The sequence below is a fragment of the Choloepus didactylus genome, chromosome 2 (genome assembly GCF_015220235.1).
Source record: "Choloepus didactylus isolate mChoDid1 chromosome 2, mChoDid1.pri, whole genome shotgun sequence".
Taxonomy (NCBI): Eukaryota; Metazoa; Chordata; class Mammalia; order Pilosa; family Megalonychidae; genus Choloepus; species Choloepus didactylus.
This window is the reverse complement of record NC_051308.1, coordinates 170410282-170422329: the sequence shown is the minus strand read 5'-3', so window position 1 is coordinate 170422329 and position 12048 is coordinate 170410282. Positions and strand designations below refer to the sequence as shown.

At 33.3% G+C, this 12048-nt stretch overlaps 1 protein-coding gene across 1 annotated transcript in view; it reads left to right on the top strand.

Annotated features, from left to right (window-relative positions):
* Positions 1 to 1337: 1337 nt before the first annotated feature.
* Positions 1338 to 12048, top strand: part of LOC119527165 (serine/threonine-protein kinase TNNI3K) — a 311780-nt gene continuing 301069 nt past the window's right edge. The window contains exons 1-2 of the mRNA XM_037826912.1: positions 1338 to 1377; positions 1963 to 2071. Coding sequence (XP_037682840.1) covers positions 1338 to 1377; positions 1963 to 2071 — 149 coding nt within the window. The remainder of the gene's footprint in view (positions 1378 to 1962; positions 2072 to 12048) is intronic.

The window sequence follows — 12048 nt, the reverse complement described above, 5'->3', positions numbered from 1 at the left end:
AGATTCCAGGGAAGACAGAGATTGCCATGAAACCAGATATCTGCTTCTCCAGCAATGTCTGATCACTGTGGAAGTCATCTCTATGACACTTAGGTTACTCTTGCTGAGAAAAAATGTGAAGAACCTTAAATTTGTCTGAGCATTTGCTCCAAAAAGAGATCACTATTTGGTCATTCAACTAAAGTAAATACGAAATCCATATTTGTTACATTAAAACCATAGCCTTTAGAGGTGAATTTCAAGATTGAAATGTATACCCTCTAGGTATGATAAGATTATCCAGATAATTGATATATCCAGATTATATCAGATAACTTTTCTTTTTGGATTTTCCATTTATTCTACTTTATACCATGGGTTCATTTAGATCTATTTAAACACACCTATAGAAAGAGAAATACCCCCATGAGTAGATGCAAGGTGAATGCAAGGAGAATTATGGGGAAAAGTATAAATAATAATGTCTGGCTTCGACATAGGTTCATATAGACTTGGAATTGATGCCAGACTCCATGCCTAGTAGCAAGTCTGGAATTTCTCATCCATAATGTGGGAATAACATCTACCTTGCAGGATTGTATGAGGTATTAATGACAAAGTGTGTTTAAAGCTCTTAAAATGGTGTCTTGGCACACAACAATCATTCAATCTTATTCTTATTGCTCTTGTCATTATTATTTTATCAACTGCTCTTTGTAGAACCCAGTGTCTTAGATTATTATCAATGATTCTTATGGCCAGCATAATCAACAAATGGTATAATTTAGTTATTGCTTTATACTGAGAATTTCTTCCTGAAAATAATTTTTTAGCTCTTATATAAGCAAAAACTTACATTCATTTCTACATGCCATAGAATGTGGGTTTTCATTATTTATATATATAGAAAAATTCTATCATCTGTCCCTCAGTTCCAACTGTCACTACTTTGGTTCAGGAGGGAATGACCCTGAAATAAGTTCTAGGTAGCTATAATAACTGTTTTCTAAACCTCGCAGTAACTGAACCACTTTCTAGATTTATCTATTAAAACAATGTCCCATGAAAGTATGTATGGGTAGATAATCAATTGATGGAACCAGTAATTCTATTGAAACCTTTACTATTTATTTTAGATACAGCTCTTTCAAACAGACTGATTAGTTCCCTTTATGATTTCACCCTTGAAAGCATACACTATTTTGTTCTTTGTCATTGTTGCATGACATTCCATTTGGCACTCAGCTTATTTTTAGCAAGACTATCAAAGTATTTTTTAACTGGACTGTCACTGCACTCGAACATGGAATTTTGTAACCTGAAGAACTGAACTGGAGAGAAGAAGGAACTTCGAACAAATGGGAAATTATAAATCTAGACCTACCCAAACTTGCACTGGTAATTATTCTTATTTCCTTAAATGCAGCATGGTTCAACTATAGGTATAGATATCTAACATTTATTTGGATTATGTTTTTTTTACACAGAGAGTAAGACAATGTGTTCTCTGAAAATGTTGTGAAGATTAGTCGATCTCAAATTATTTTTACCTGAGAGATCTTTACAGAAAACAGAAAATTTCTTGCAAAAAAGTAGTATTCATTTCTTGGTATAATGCTAAAAAATTTGGAATACTGCTGCATATAGGGATTTTAGAATTATATCTTAAGTATCTAGTATTTAAAAACTAAAACCTCTGGTAACTAGAAATTGCTATAATTAAAATGTAATAAAATAAAATGAAATAAGCCAAATATATTCTTACAAGTAAATATATTATCCAATATCAAATGGATTCTTAATTACAACAATCCAGTATCATTACATTTTAAATATACATCTGCAATTTAAACTCACAATTAATAATTTAAGTATTGTAGAATTCAGAATAAAAAACAGAGTTTTGATTATTTATTTGTTATGATCTGTGTCTACATTTTGCAAAACAGCTATGAATCAATCCCATTTGGTTTTCTTTACTAGATGAATGGAAGAAGAAAGTCAGTGAATCTTATGTGATTATACTGGAAAGATTAGAAGATGACCTACAGATCAAGGAAAAGGAGCTTACAGAACTGAGGCATATATTTGGGTAAAGTTGTCAGAGTTATTATTTCTTTGTATATAGTCCCAAAGTGTATTCATTATTCATCTTGTTTTTAAATGCATCTCTATGTTTTTAAAAATACATGTAACTTCAGATGTAATCAGCCATGTTCTAAGCCCTAGAATGTAAGGTTATCTCTTCTTGACTACTTGTCTAGTCCCCAAACTGGAAACGTCCCATATCCTTAAAATATTTATTGAAAAAGAGAGGAAACTAAGGGCTGGTCTAGGGTTGCAAACTGTTGCTGGTCTGAATATTCTTCTCTGGAATTAGATCATTCTTGTAAGCCACGCTAGCAACAAACAGCAAGACTTCTCTTTCCAAATGGTGGTAGCATATTGACTGCATTGTTCTTTTTATACTACTAGGGTAAGTACAATTTTAACAAACCCTCTGGTCTCTTGACATTTAAAGGCTGGCTCTTAAAAAAGCTGAGTAACTTTCTGTCCCCCAATCATATAACAGTATGTAACATTGACTTCAGGCTTTCAGTGTTTTTTTTCTGTGATAACAAAAGAAAAATAATCTGGGATACTGTCACAACCTTGGAAGATAAAAATGTTCAGAAAAGTGGGGCAGGACCCTTACATACATAAGCAACCTTCTGGAGAAATTGAATCTGGCATTGAGTAACTATATGCACTTTGGAGGGTCAGTGAAGTTAGTTGTCCGACTGAGTTAAATTTCCATGTGGGCCAATTAGCCATGTTCAGTTTGAGCTTGTGTTATTCACATAATGCATTTGTGACAAAGTACTCCCTCTATTTTACTTAGAAAATGTATAAATCAAGCTACTGACATTATATTTTGGAAAGAAAAGTTCAGATATAGTAAAAATATAAAGTTCACATATCATCCATATATAATATAATTTATATGAAATTTGTCAGTGGAGTTAACAAGGCTTTCACTAGCGTTAAATTTATGGTCTGGGAAATAAATGGTTCTCTGCTATTTGGCTCAAGGTGATGAATATAACACTGATGCTGTTGCTTAAATACCACTGGGCTGACTTTTGCATGTAGTATCACATGCACAGGTATGGAAAAATATTTATAATTCCTGTAGGGTTGTGACTGACACTTTGGTATAATCAATTTAAACATACATTTTCTTTTAATTTTATTTTTTTGGAAAGGAGATGTGAATGTATAACTTAATCATAAGCCCTCTAGCTCTTATTTAGTCAGAGATAGGTGTACTGAATAAAATGTAATTAAATTGAGATTTTCCTCAATTTTATAAATCCAAATTCTTATTTACACTATTATTTCTTTTAATTCAGAAAACATTATTCAAATATGTCAAAACTAATGTAAAGTAGACATAAAGGACTAGGTTTAACAGAGGGTTTGTGTAGATTTTTCTCATACCACATCAACAATTTACCAGATATTTCTACAACTCCTGCTGTAGCTAACTGTTCCTAAATTTCCACTACAAGCATTAAATGCTACCTCCTTTTTACTTAGCACTGAGGATGAGAGATAGGGATCAGTATCAGGGAGTTTATAGTTTAAAATTTGTTGAGTGCCAGCTATTAAAGGTGTTTTTCCAGTCACATTAAATGCAAGATATCATTTAATCCTTTCCACGATCCTGTGTGGTAGATAATACTAAGTTGGTGGGCAATAAACTAAGGATAGAGACACTGTGATTTGGTCAATAAGTGTTGGAATTGTGATTTATAGCAAGGTCTGCCTGACTCCATAGACAGAGCTCTTTCTGCTATACCCTGCTTCTTGGCCCAGGTATTAATAATCTAGTTGAGGGGAGACTCACATATATAAATAACACTCATGGAAGACAGGCTATGGCAAGCTCTCTCTTGGAAGGGAAAACAAGACAGTTTTCAAATACAAGAAGAAGGTTCAGAGTCTTGATTTATTCATTAATTTTGAAAGTGTTCCAAACAAAAGCATAGTTAAGTAAAGGTATTTAGGCAAATAAAGGTATATTGTTCAAGTATAGATGAATACCACAGAAAGTCTAAGGAGGCAATGAAAAACTAATGTTTGACCATATTATCAAAGTTGAACAAGAGATCTATGCCAGTGAATGTAAAGGTTTGGGAGTCAGAAAAAGTGTTTTAAATCCAGGTTCCACTATTTACAAGCTGTGTATATGTAAATATATTATCGAATCTCCTTGAACCACGTTCGCATCTATAAAATGAAGTTAATAATAGCTACCTCACAGAGCTTTTGAAAAATAATGTAACATAAAGGGCCTTGAATAGTTTGAGTTTTCTATTATCATGATTGCTTGGAAAATTAAGGAAAGTTTGAAAAACTGAAGGCTTCATTTTGAAATGGGAGTAATACATAATTTGAGTTATAATGTGAGAAAGTTAAGATAAAATGCTTTGATAGGAAGATGTTTCCAAAATTAAAAATGTAAAAGGTTGGAACAATTCAAAATGATGCCAAAATCTGAAACATAGCTTTTAAAGGCTGTGATTGAACGGGTTTGAAGAATTCTGAGAGTAGGGTGGTACATTTTGTGAGAGGAAGACTGGTAACCTCATGCGAAAGCCATTAATGAAGCTACAGAAATGTTCCAGCAGCCAGAAGTGATAATAATGCAGCTGGGGAGAGGGTACCCACAGTATAAAACAGTGTCCCTCTAAGGGCTAAGGACCTGCACATCAGAATTGCCTGCAGGGCTTGCTAAAAATTTCAGATTCCATGATTCTACCCCATGTCAAATAAATCAGAATCCCTGGGAATGACTTCCAGGTACTTAAATTTTTAACATGCTCCCCAGGTAATACTTTTGAATGCTAAAAATGATATTTCTGCCAAAGTTTGAAAACTGCACTTCTAAAAAGATAATGCAATATGCACTGAGAATACATTGCCTGAGGAGATGTTGGTGAAGGGATGAGAAATGTGAGAACAGAAAGTAGGCAACTGGTATGGTCTCCAGCAAGCCAAAGGAATAACAACAGCAACAACAACAACAATCTGAGTACTCTGCTTGGTCTGATTCTGTCAAGGCAGATACAGTCATCTAAAAAGGGTCAAAGGTGCTTATGGCAGACTTCAGAGAATTTTGTTTTCTCTAAAATAAAATGATGGATGGCAAGGAGAGGAAAGAGCAGTGTGTTGAGAATATAAACTGTCTTAGTTATTTGCTCACACGCCAAAATTTTAAGTGCAGTTGGGAGGATTAAATTTAATAATGTATGTGACTGCATTTAATTCAATGTCTAGGACATTTTAGGACATAAATAAATGTTTATGTCATTTTCTTTCTCATCCTTATTCATGCCTTATATAAAGTTAAGACTATTTCTGTGATGAGCAACTGTGTTATGCTACTTGACATCAGGCTTTCTATAAACATACAGATAACAAGAAAACTCTGTAAGATGCCCAGAAAAGAAGCATTTAACTCTAGAGTCACAGGTGGAAGATCACTGATGTATACAGTTTTGGTTTTTCCTTTGTCATTTGCTGGCAAATCTCTTTATTGCATTTCTGGTAGATGCTAATTCCATTCATCAAAAGAGATTTTCCACTACATAAAGCAATGAAGCTTCTGTCAGCTCAAATACACAACCTTCCAGGCATAGCTTTGACCCACAATATAGTTTAGAAGAATATAGTACTAAGCGTAAACAAGACAATATGAGCTAACCCATTATTTTGCTTATGCCAATTTATAGCAGCTTTGGAACCATAGCTTTTCTTAGTTTGCCAGGTCTGCTATAGCAAATACCACACACTGGTTGGCTTAAGCCACAGGAATTTATTGTCTCACAATTTTGGAGGCTAGAAATCCAAAATCAAGGCATCAGCAGAGTCATGCTTTCACTGAAGTCTATACTCTTCTGATGGTCAGCAATCCATAACTCAATCTCTGCCTCCATCACATAGTGATCTGTCCCCTTCTGCGTTCTTCTCCCTCCTAATATTGTGTCTGAATTGCTCTGCTTATAAGGACTCAAGTCATATTGGATTAAGATCCATCCTGACTCACTTTGGTCTCATCTTAATAGGATCTTCAAAGATTCCATTCACAAATGTGTTCTCATCCAGAGGACTGGAGGTTAGGATTTGAACAAGTCTCTGTGGGGAACATAATTCAAGATCCAATAGAGCTTAATGTGGGAGGAAGCGGAGGGAAATAGAACTGGATCCTTTATTACCTGTGATAAATTTCCATTCGCTCATAATTTTGGATATTTGTGGTGATAATGGATGGGAGACATGAACAGATAAGGAAAAAAAAGAAGGCAGAAGGAGCAGGAAATGTAGAAGCGGTACATGGGTGTACCATTGTCTATTTCCTCCTCTGTGCTGCCTGATTTTTATGTTTATCAGTATAATAGTGTTTATTACCAGGTGTTATCTTTATCAGTTTATATATCTGTTTCCCTGACTAGTATAAGTGTTCAGTAAATGCAGCTTTTTTGTCTTGTTTAGCCTTATTTATATTTATGTGTGTTTTTTTTTTTTTTGGTGATTATTTGTTATACCTATTTGTATAGCATTTGAAAGGAAAAAAAACTAATAACAATAACCAGCTATGTTACTAGGCATTTTAATAATTTGTATGCATGTAAAATGATTTAGTACATTGCCTGGCATGTGTTAAACACTCAAAAATATTAGTTAAAAATTAATCATTGTTGTTTATTTTAACAGCCCTTTGAAGTATGTATCACAATTACCATTTTATAGCTGAAGAAAATGAGGTTCATCAAATTAAACTGGCTTGAACTATATTATACAACTTGTATATGATTAAGCTGGGATTTACACTCAAATTTATTTGATTTCATAATCAATGACTTTCCTGATTTTGAAATTAAGATCTCCTAAACCTGGGATGGGGAAAGATATATGGATCAGAAATCCCTGAAAATTTTTCATTTTCCCCAGACGACACCAAAGTTTTGCTATATGCTTTTTACTATAATTGCCTCTAGAGGTGGGGTTAGGGGAATACACTTTACAAAATCCTCTCCACTCCAATGATAAATGCACCCTTCCATGGTCTTTGAAAATCATTTACATGAAAGCTATCCATCTGAATTTTAAAAGGCTTCCAATTAGATTATTTTGTTTCAGTGTATTTTAAGTCATTAGGAGTTTTATAACTATGTTCTGATAATTTCATTTGCAAGCCTACTTTGTATATGCTTAATCTATTATATGAAAGTTGACCCTTTATGAGGAGATTCCAGAGAAGGTACAATTTTCCAGTGTCATGATTAATTAACATAATCCAAAACAATCTATTTTTTCTCATTTTTAATCTTTTTTGGGCATTAAGTAGATATAACTTGGTCAGTAATCATAGTATATCAGTATAAAATTGATTAGATTTAATAAGTGAAACAAAATGGCCAAAAGAATGTACTATTCCATGAGAAAGCAGTCACAATTGTTTAAGAAATTGAAAAAGAGAAAGGAAGAGGAAAATGAAGAAGGCTTTCTGAACTGTAACTTCCTGCTTATTGTCACCACCTTTAAAACTTCTTTTGGGCACAACTGCATTCTACCATACTCATTTTCCAAATGAAACATCTTTCAAAAAACTTTTTCAGAAATACAGCAAACTATGAAATCTGGCTATTATAATGTATAGTTTCAGAAACATTGCAGGCTGAACTTATCTAAGAAAAATGGAAATTTTCTATCAAGATACTAAGTAGGAAATTGAGGAAGAAATGTCATCCTGTGAAGTTAAGATAGAGTAAAAAGTGTTATTAGTCATGTTTGGGTAGTCATTCTGCTGATTAACAACCAAACAAAAAATCAAGTAAACAAAAAACAACAACAGAAGGACCTCAAACCAAAAAGCAAACACAATTTAATTTGTCCTGAGATTATACCTCTTATTCTTTTCTTGCTTGTCTAGGTAAAACTTGCTATGAATAATCATGTTACAGGGATATCTTGCAAAAGCCTTGTGAAACAATTTGATCTCTCTCCTTCTCCCTCTCTTTTCTCTTTCCTCCTCCTCCCCCAACACTGCCTCCCTTCTCTCTTCCACCTTCCTCATTTCTCTTCTCTAATGCAAAGCACAAGAATAAAAAGAAGTAAACATAGATATGTATATCAATTCTTTAGAAAAAATAATTATAGCAGCTAATATTTATGAGACTTACAAGTTCAAACACATTTAAACCTCACAATAGCCCTGTAAGAATTATTATCCCAACTTTATAACCTTTAGTTATTTTTGCTTTATATTGCTCTATCTATATATCTTGATATTTTACCAACATGTCACAATAAATATTTATTGCATGAATGAATGAATAAGTGCATATACTTTCACATTGTTAGTTTGCAGATTTGATCTGGGAAGTAGAGAATAATAAATTTCTGGATATTTCTTGGGGGAATCCAACTCTTATTGATGATTTTTCTTTTTCTCTTGCTTGGCAGTAGGGAGCTATACAAGAAATTATAACTGGCCATTTGAAGCCTAAATAAGCAATTTAGTAAACTCAGCTAACTATAAACAAATCCTAGCCTTCTTTCTTCATTCTTTGCCTTTCCCTAAATTTCAGTCAGTGAATTAATTAAAAGAAAAAGTTCTCTACCTCCTTGAATAGTTGGGACAGCAGTGTGTTATTTTTTGGCCAACTGTTCAAACGTTACATTTTAATAAGTTCTCACTTCTGCTCATGTCAGATATCTGCTGGAAAGGATGAGGTCATGGGATAGAAATTTAATTGGATCACAAAACTGCGTACTTTTCTGGGTAAAAGGCAAAGACTAAGAAAAGAGTTCATTTTACTAAAAGAAAAAAGTAACCCTTGGGTACAGAATACCATTTTTAATGATTAAGGATAGAATTTACTATTAGAAATAGATTCATAATAGTAACTTCATTTTAATTAGGAACTTCATCTAAGCCCTGGCAAGCACTATGAACTCATTAGATTATGTTAAGTTACAGTATGGTATGGCAGGTGATGAAAACTGTAAGAGAAATTAAAAAATAAATTGAGTTTAGGGTATTAGAATACATAAGTGATGCTCAATCGGCAGTGAATTTGACATACACAGTTACTTTAGAATAGGCAAAAGGAGAGAAAATGAAATTGCTCTCCTATGAATGATTTCTTTAAAATCTTGAATATTTTAATTGCATTATCAAAACAGAAACCTTTGACCAGAAATTAATAGGAAGTGAGAATTAGGAGTTAAATATAGCCCCGTAAGTAACTCTCATTCAAAAAAAAAAAAAAAAAAAAAAAAAAAATATCCAGTTAGTAGTGTTAAGCTAAAAAACTGTACTATTAAAATTGCATGTGACTGTCAAATACTATGGGAATCTATTCTGTTGATTCATTTTGTTGGCATTAATAGAAGATTCACAAATTCAAAGAGGATAGATTGTCAAAGGGAGAACAAAATACCAGGCAGCAGCTCAGTTTTGAGCAAGGAACATTTTATGGCTCATTGAGTCATTTATGGGTGGTCAAGTATAGTTTAGGATTCAGTTGGCTAAGGGAAAGTTAAAAAGTCACTATTTAAAAGGTCTCTAATATAAATTAAGGTTTCAATGTCATTATAGATATGGGTTCAGTGTTACTCAATTTTTAAAAACAATGAGTTTGGACTTCTCATAGTTTCTTTTATTCAGTGTTTATTTTCTTTGCAAAGATGATCAGGGAATTAGCACTCAGGACAAATGTCCCTGTCAATCAACAATATTCTTCCAAGAATGTATATTCTTAAGACTGATGTATTTAAGGGATCTAGAATTAGTGAATAGTTCAGAATAAGGAGATTGTTGACAAGAACTGAAGTGAGCACCAAGAACACAGATGGGGCACACAGTTGCCAGTGAATTTGACATATAGTTATTTTAGAACAGACAAAATACAGTGCCTAATCAGAAGGTGTTTTGCCAGACTTATTGAATGGTTCATCAATGTTAAATCACAGAATAAGAAAGCAATTGAGTATGCCTTCTCAAATCAAGTGAGTTTGGATATTTGGTTCTTTCAATATCTCCAGTGTGGAGAATAGCTTCACCACTGTAATTATGCCACAGGATTTGTATTACAAAATTTTGATTCCAGTAATTGCTCCTGAATTACTGACAAGTGATAGGTGTCACAATGTTGAACTCAGTGGCCATTTTAAAAGCATGTTAAGACAAGGTCAAACATTTTTTAGGTGTCTGATTGAGAGTTGCTGTAGACATAGAATATTTTTATCTAGAGAAAGACTGTCAAAATCAGGAAAATTTACATGTCAAATGTGAATGGTTGAGGAAAGTCAAACAATTTCAAAATTGTGCTAAAATTCTCCCAAGATGTAGACTACAAAGGGAAAATTAATTAAACACAGTAAACTTCATAATAGTAGTAATGATAGCAACAAAACAACTATTTATTGATCACACATTATGCCAAGGCACTGTACTAAACCCTCAATCGATACTACCTCATTTATTCCTCACAATAAAAAGACAACATATGTATTAGTTTGCTCATTTTACAAATGAAATAACTGAGGCTTGCACTGGTTAAATAACTTGCCCAAAGCAAAAACAGAACAAAACAAAATAAAAAATTACCGCTTAAAAAGAATCAGGATTTGAATTTACAAAGACCTAACTTTTAAGGACTATCTACACTGCAAAATGACTCTCCACTTTTTAAAACATTAAAACATGAAAGGTATTGTTATACAATAATAGAGAAATACATTGAAAATCTAATTTTTTCAGGAGTTTTATTGCTGCACAAGAGGTCTAAAACTCTTTTCAGGGGTTGTCAGTAAACTCATTATGTTTAGGTCAAAAGAAGATCTTTCTTTTCTGTTGTCTCTTGGGCTGTAGATTATGTTGTTCTTTACATGTGACAGAAGGCTCCCCTCTCCTTTCCAACTCCAATAATTTGTTTGCTGCCTTGTGATCTTATTGTGTGTTTTGCTTCCTAGGTAATAGAAGGACCAAGGAAGTAAAGTCAAATCCATGTAGTTTCTCAGCTCAGAGGTCCACTAACATTCTCAATTGCCAATCACAGTTTTCTTTCTCCCTGTATTTATGGACACTGATTTCCTACAAACTTTAATAGAAAAATCCAATCTGGCTAACTTTAAAAGCAGAGTTTAGCTCTTCAGATCACCTGTACTATTTGAAGTCACAACCAGACAGAAAACTTCAGCAAACGCATTTTCACGTCTGCTGAGGGTGTATTTTGTTCAGTACTGCCTATTTAGTTTATTTTCTTCCAAGACATCTGTAACACAATCAACTTCGAGGATTTAGAAGCCTGGCTCAAGCAAAGGCCACATATTTCCAAGAACCATGTTATTTCATGAAGATACTGCACATATAATGAAATAGCTATACCATGTACAATTAGGTTTATTTCAGGTCAATATTTAAAACAATGATATTTTCATCAGAAATAATTTTGTTTACATCATTCATTGAGCTGGTACAAAGTGCAGATAGAAGTTATTTAAATTTTTAACTATCTTTCATGAAATCCTAGACTCCCTGATTTTTGATATTTTCAATATATATAAAATTGACCCATTGGGGTTTACCCTATTTCTAAATGTGGCACTCTGGAGCAAGTGAGGTATATTTCTCAATATGAATAAGCATGTTTGCAGAGTTTGCTACTGAGAAGTTGAGCATGGAAAGCAAGAAGGCTAGGAGGGTGGAAAATTCCTAGAATATTCTCATGTCTATGAAAACAAACCACTGAGGTCCTTCAGTGTCCTTCAATGTCCATAGATTTAGAGGCTTTTTCTTTTTTTATCAGCACCCTGGAGAATAGCACCTTTTCTTTTTCTATTTCAAATTTCCAGGAGCTTTTGATGTTCTTAACCGGGTGCTTGGATGATAATATTCTGAACTTATTGTACCTTTCAAGTGTAAGTATTTTACAGATGATATGGAAGGCTCACTCACCAAAGGTTATACTACCTAGCTAAAGCCGCTGGAGATTTATATAAGCGGGAGGCAGCTTG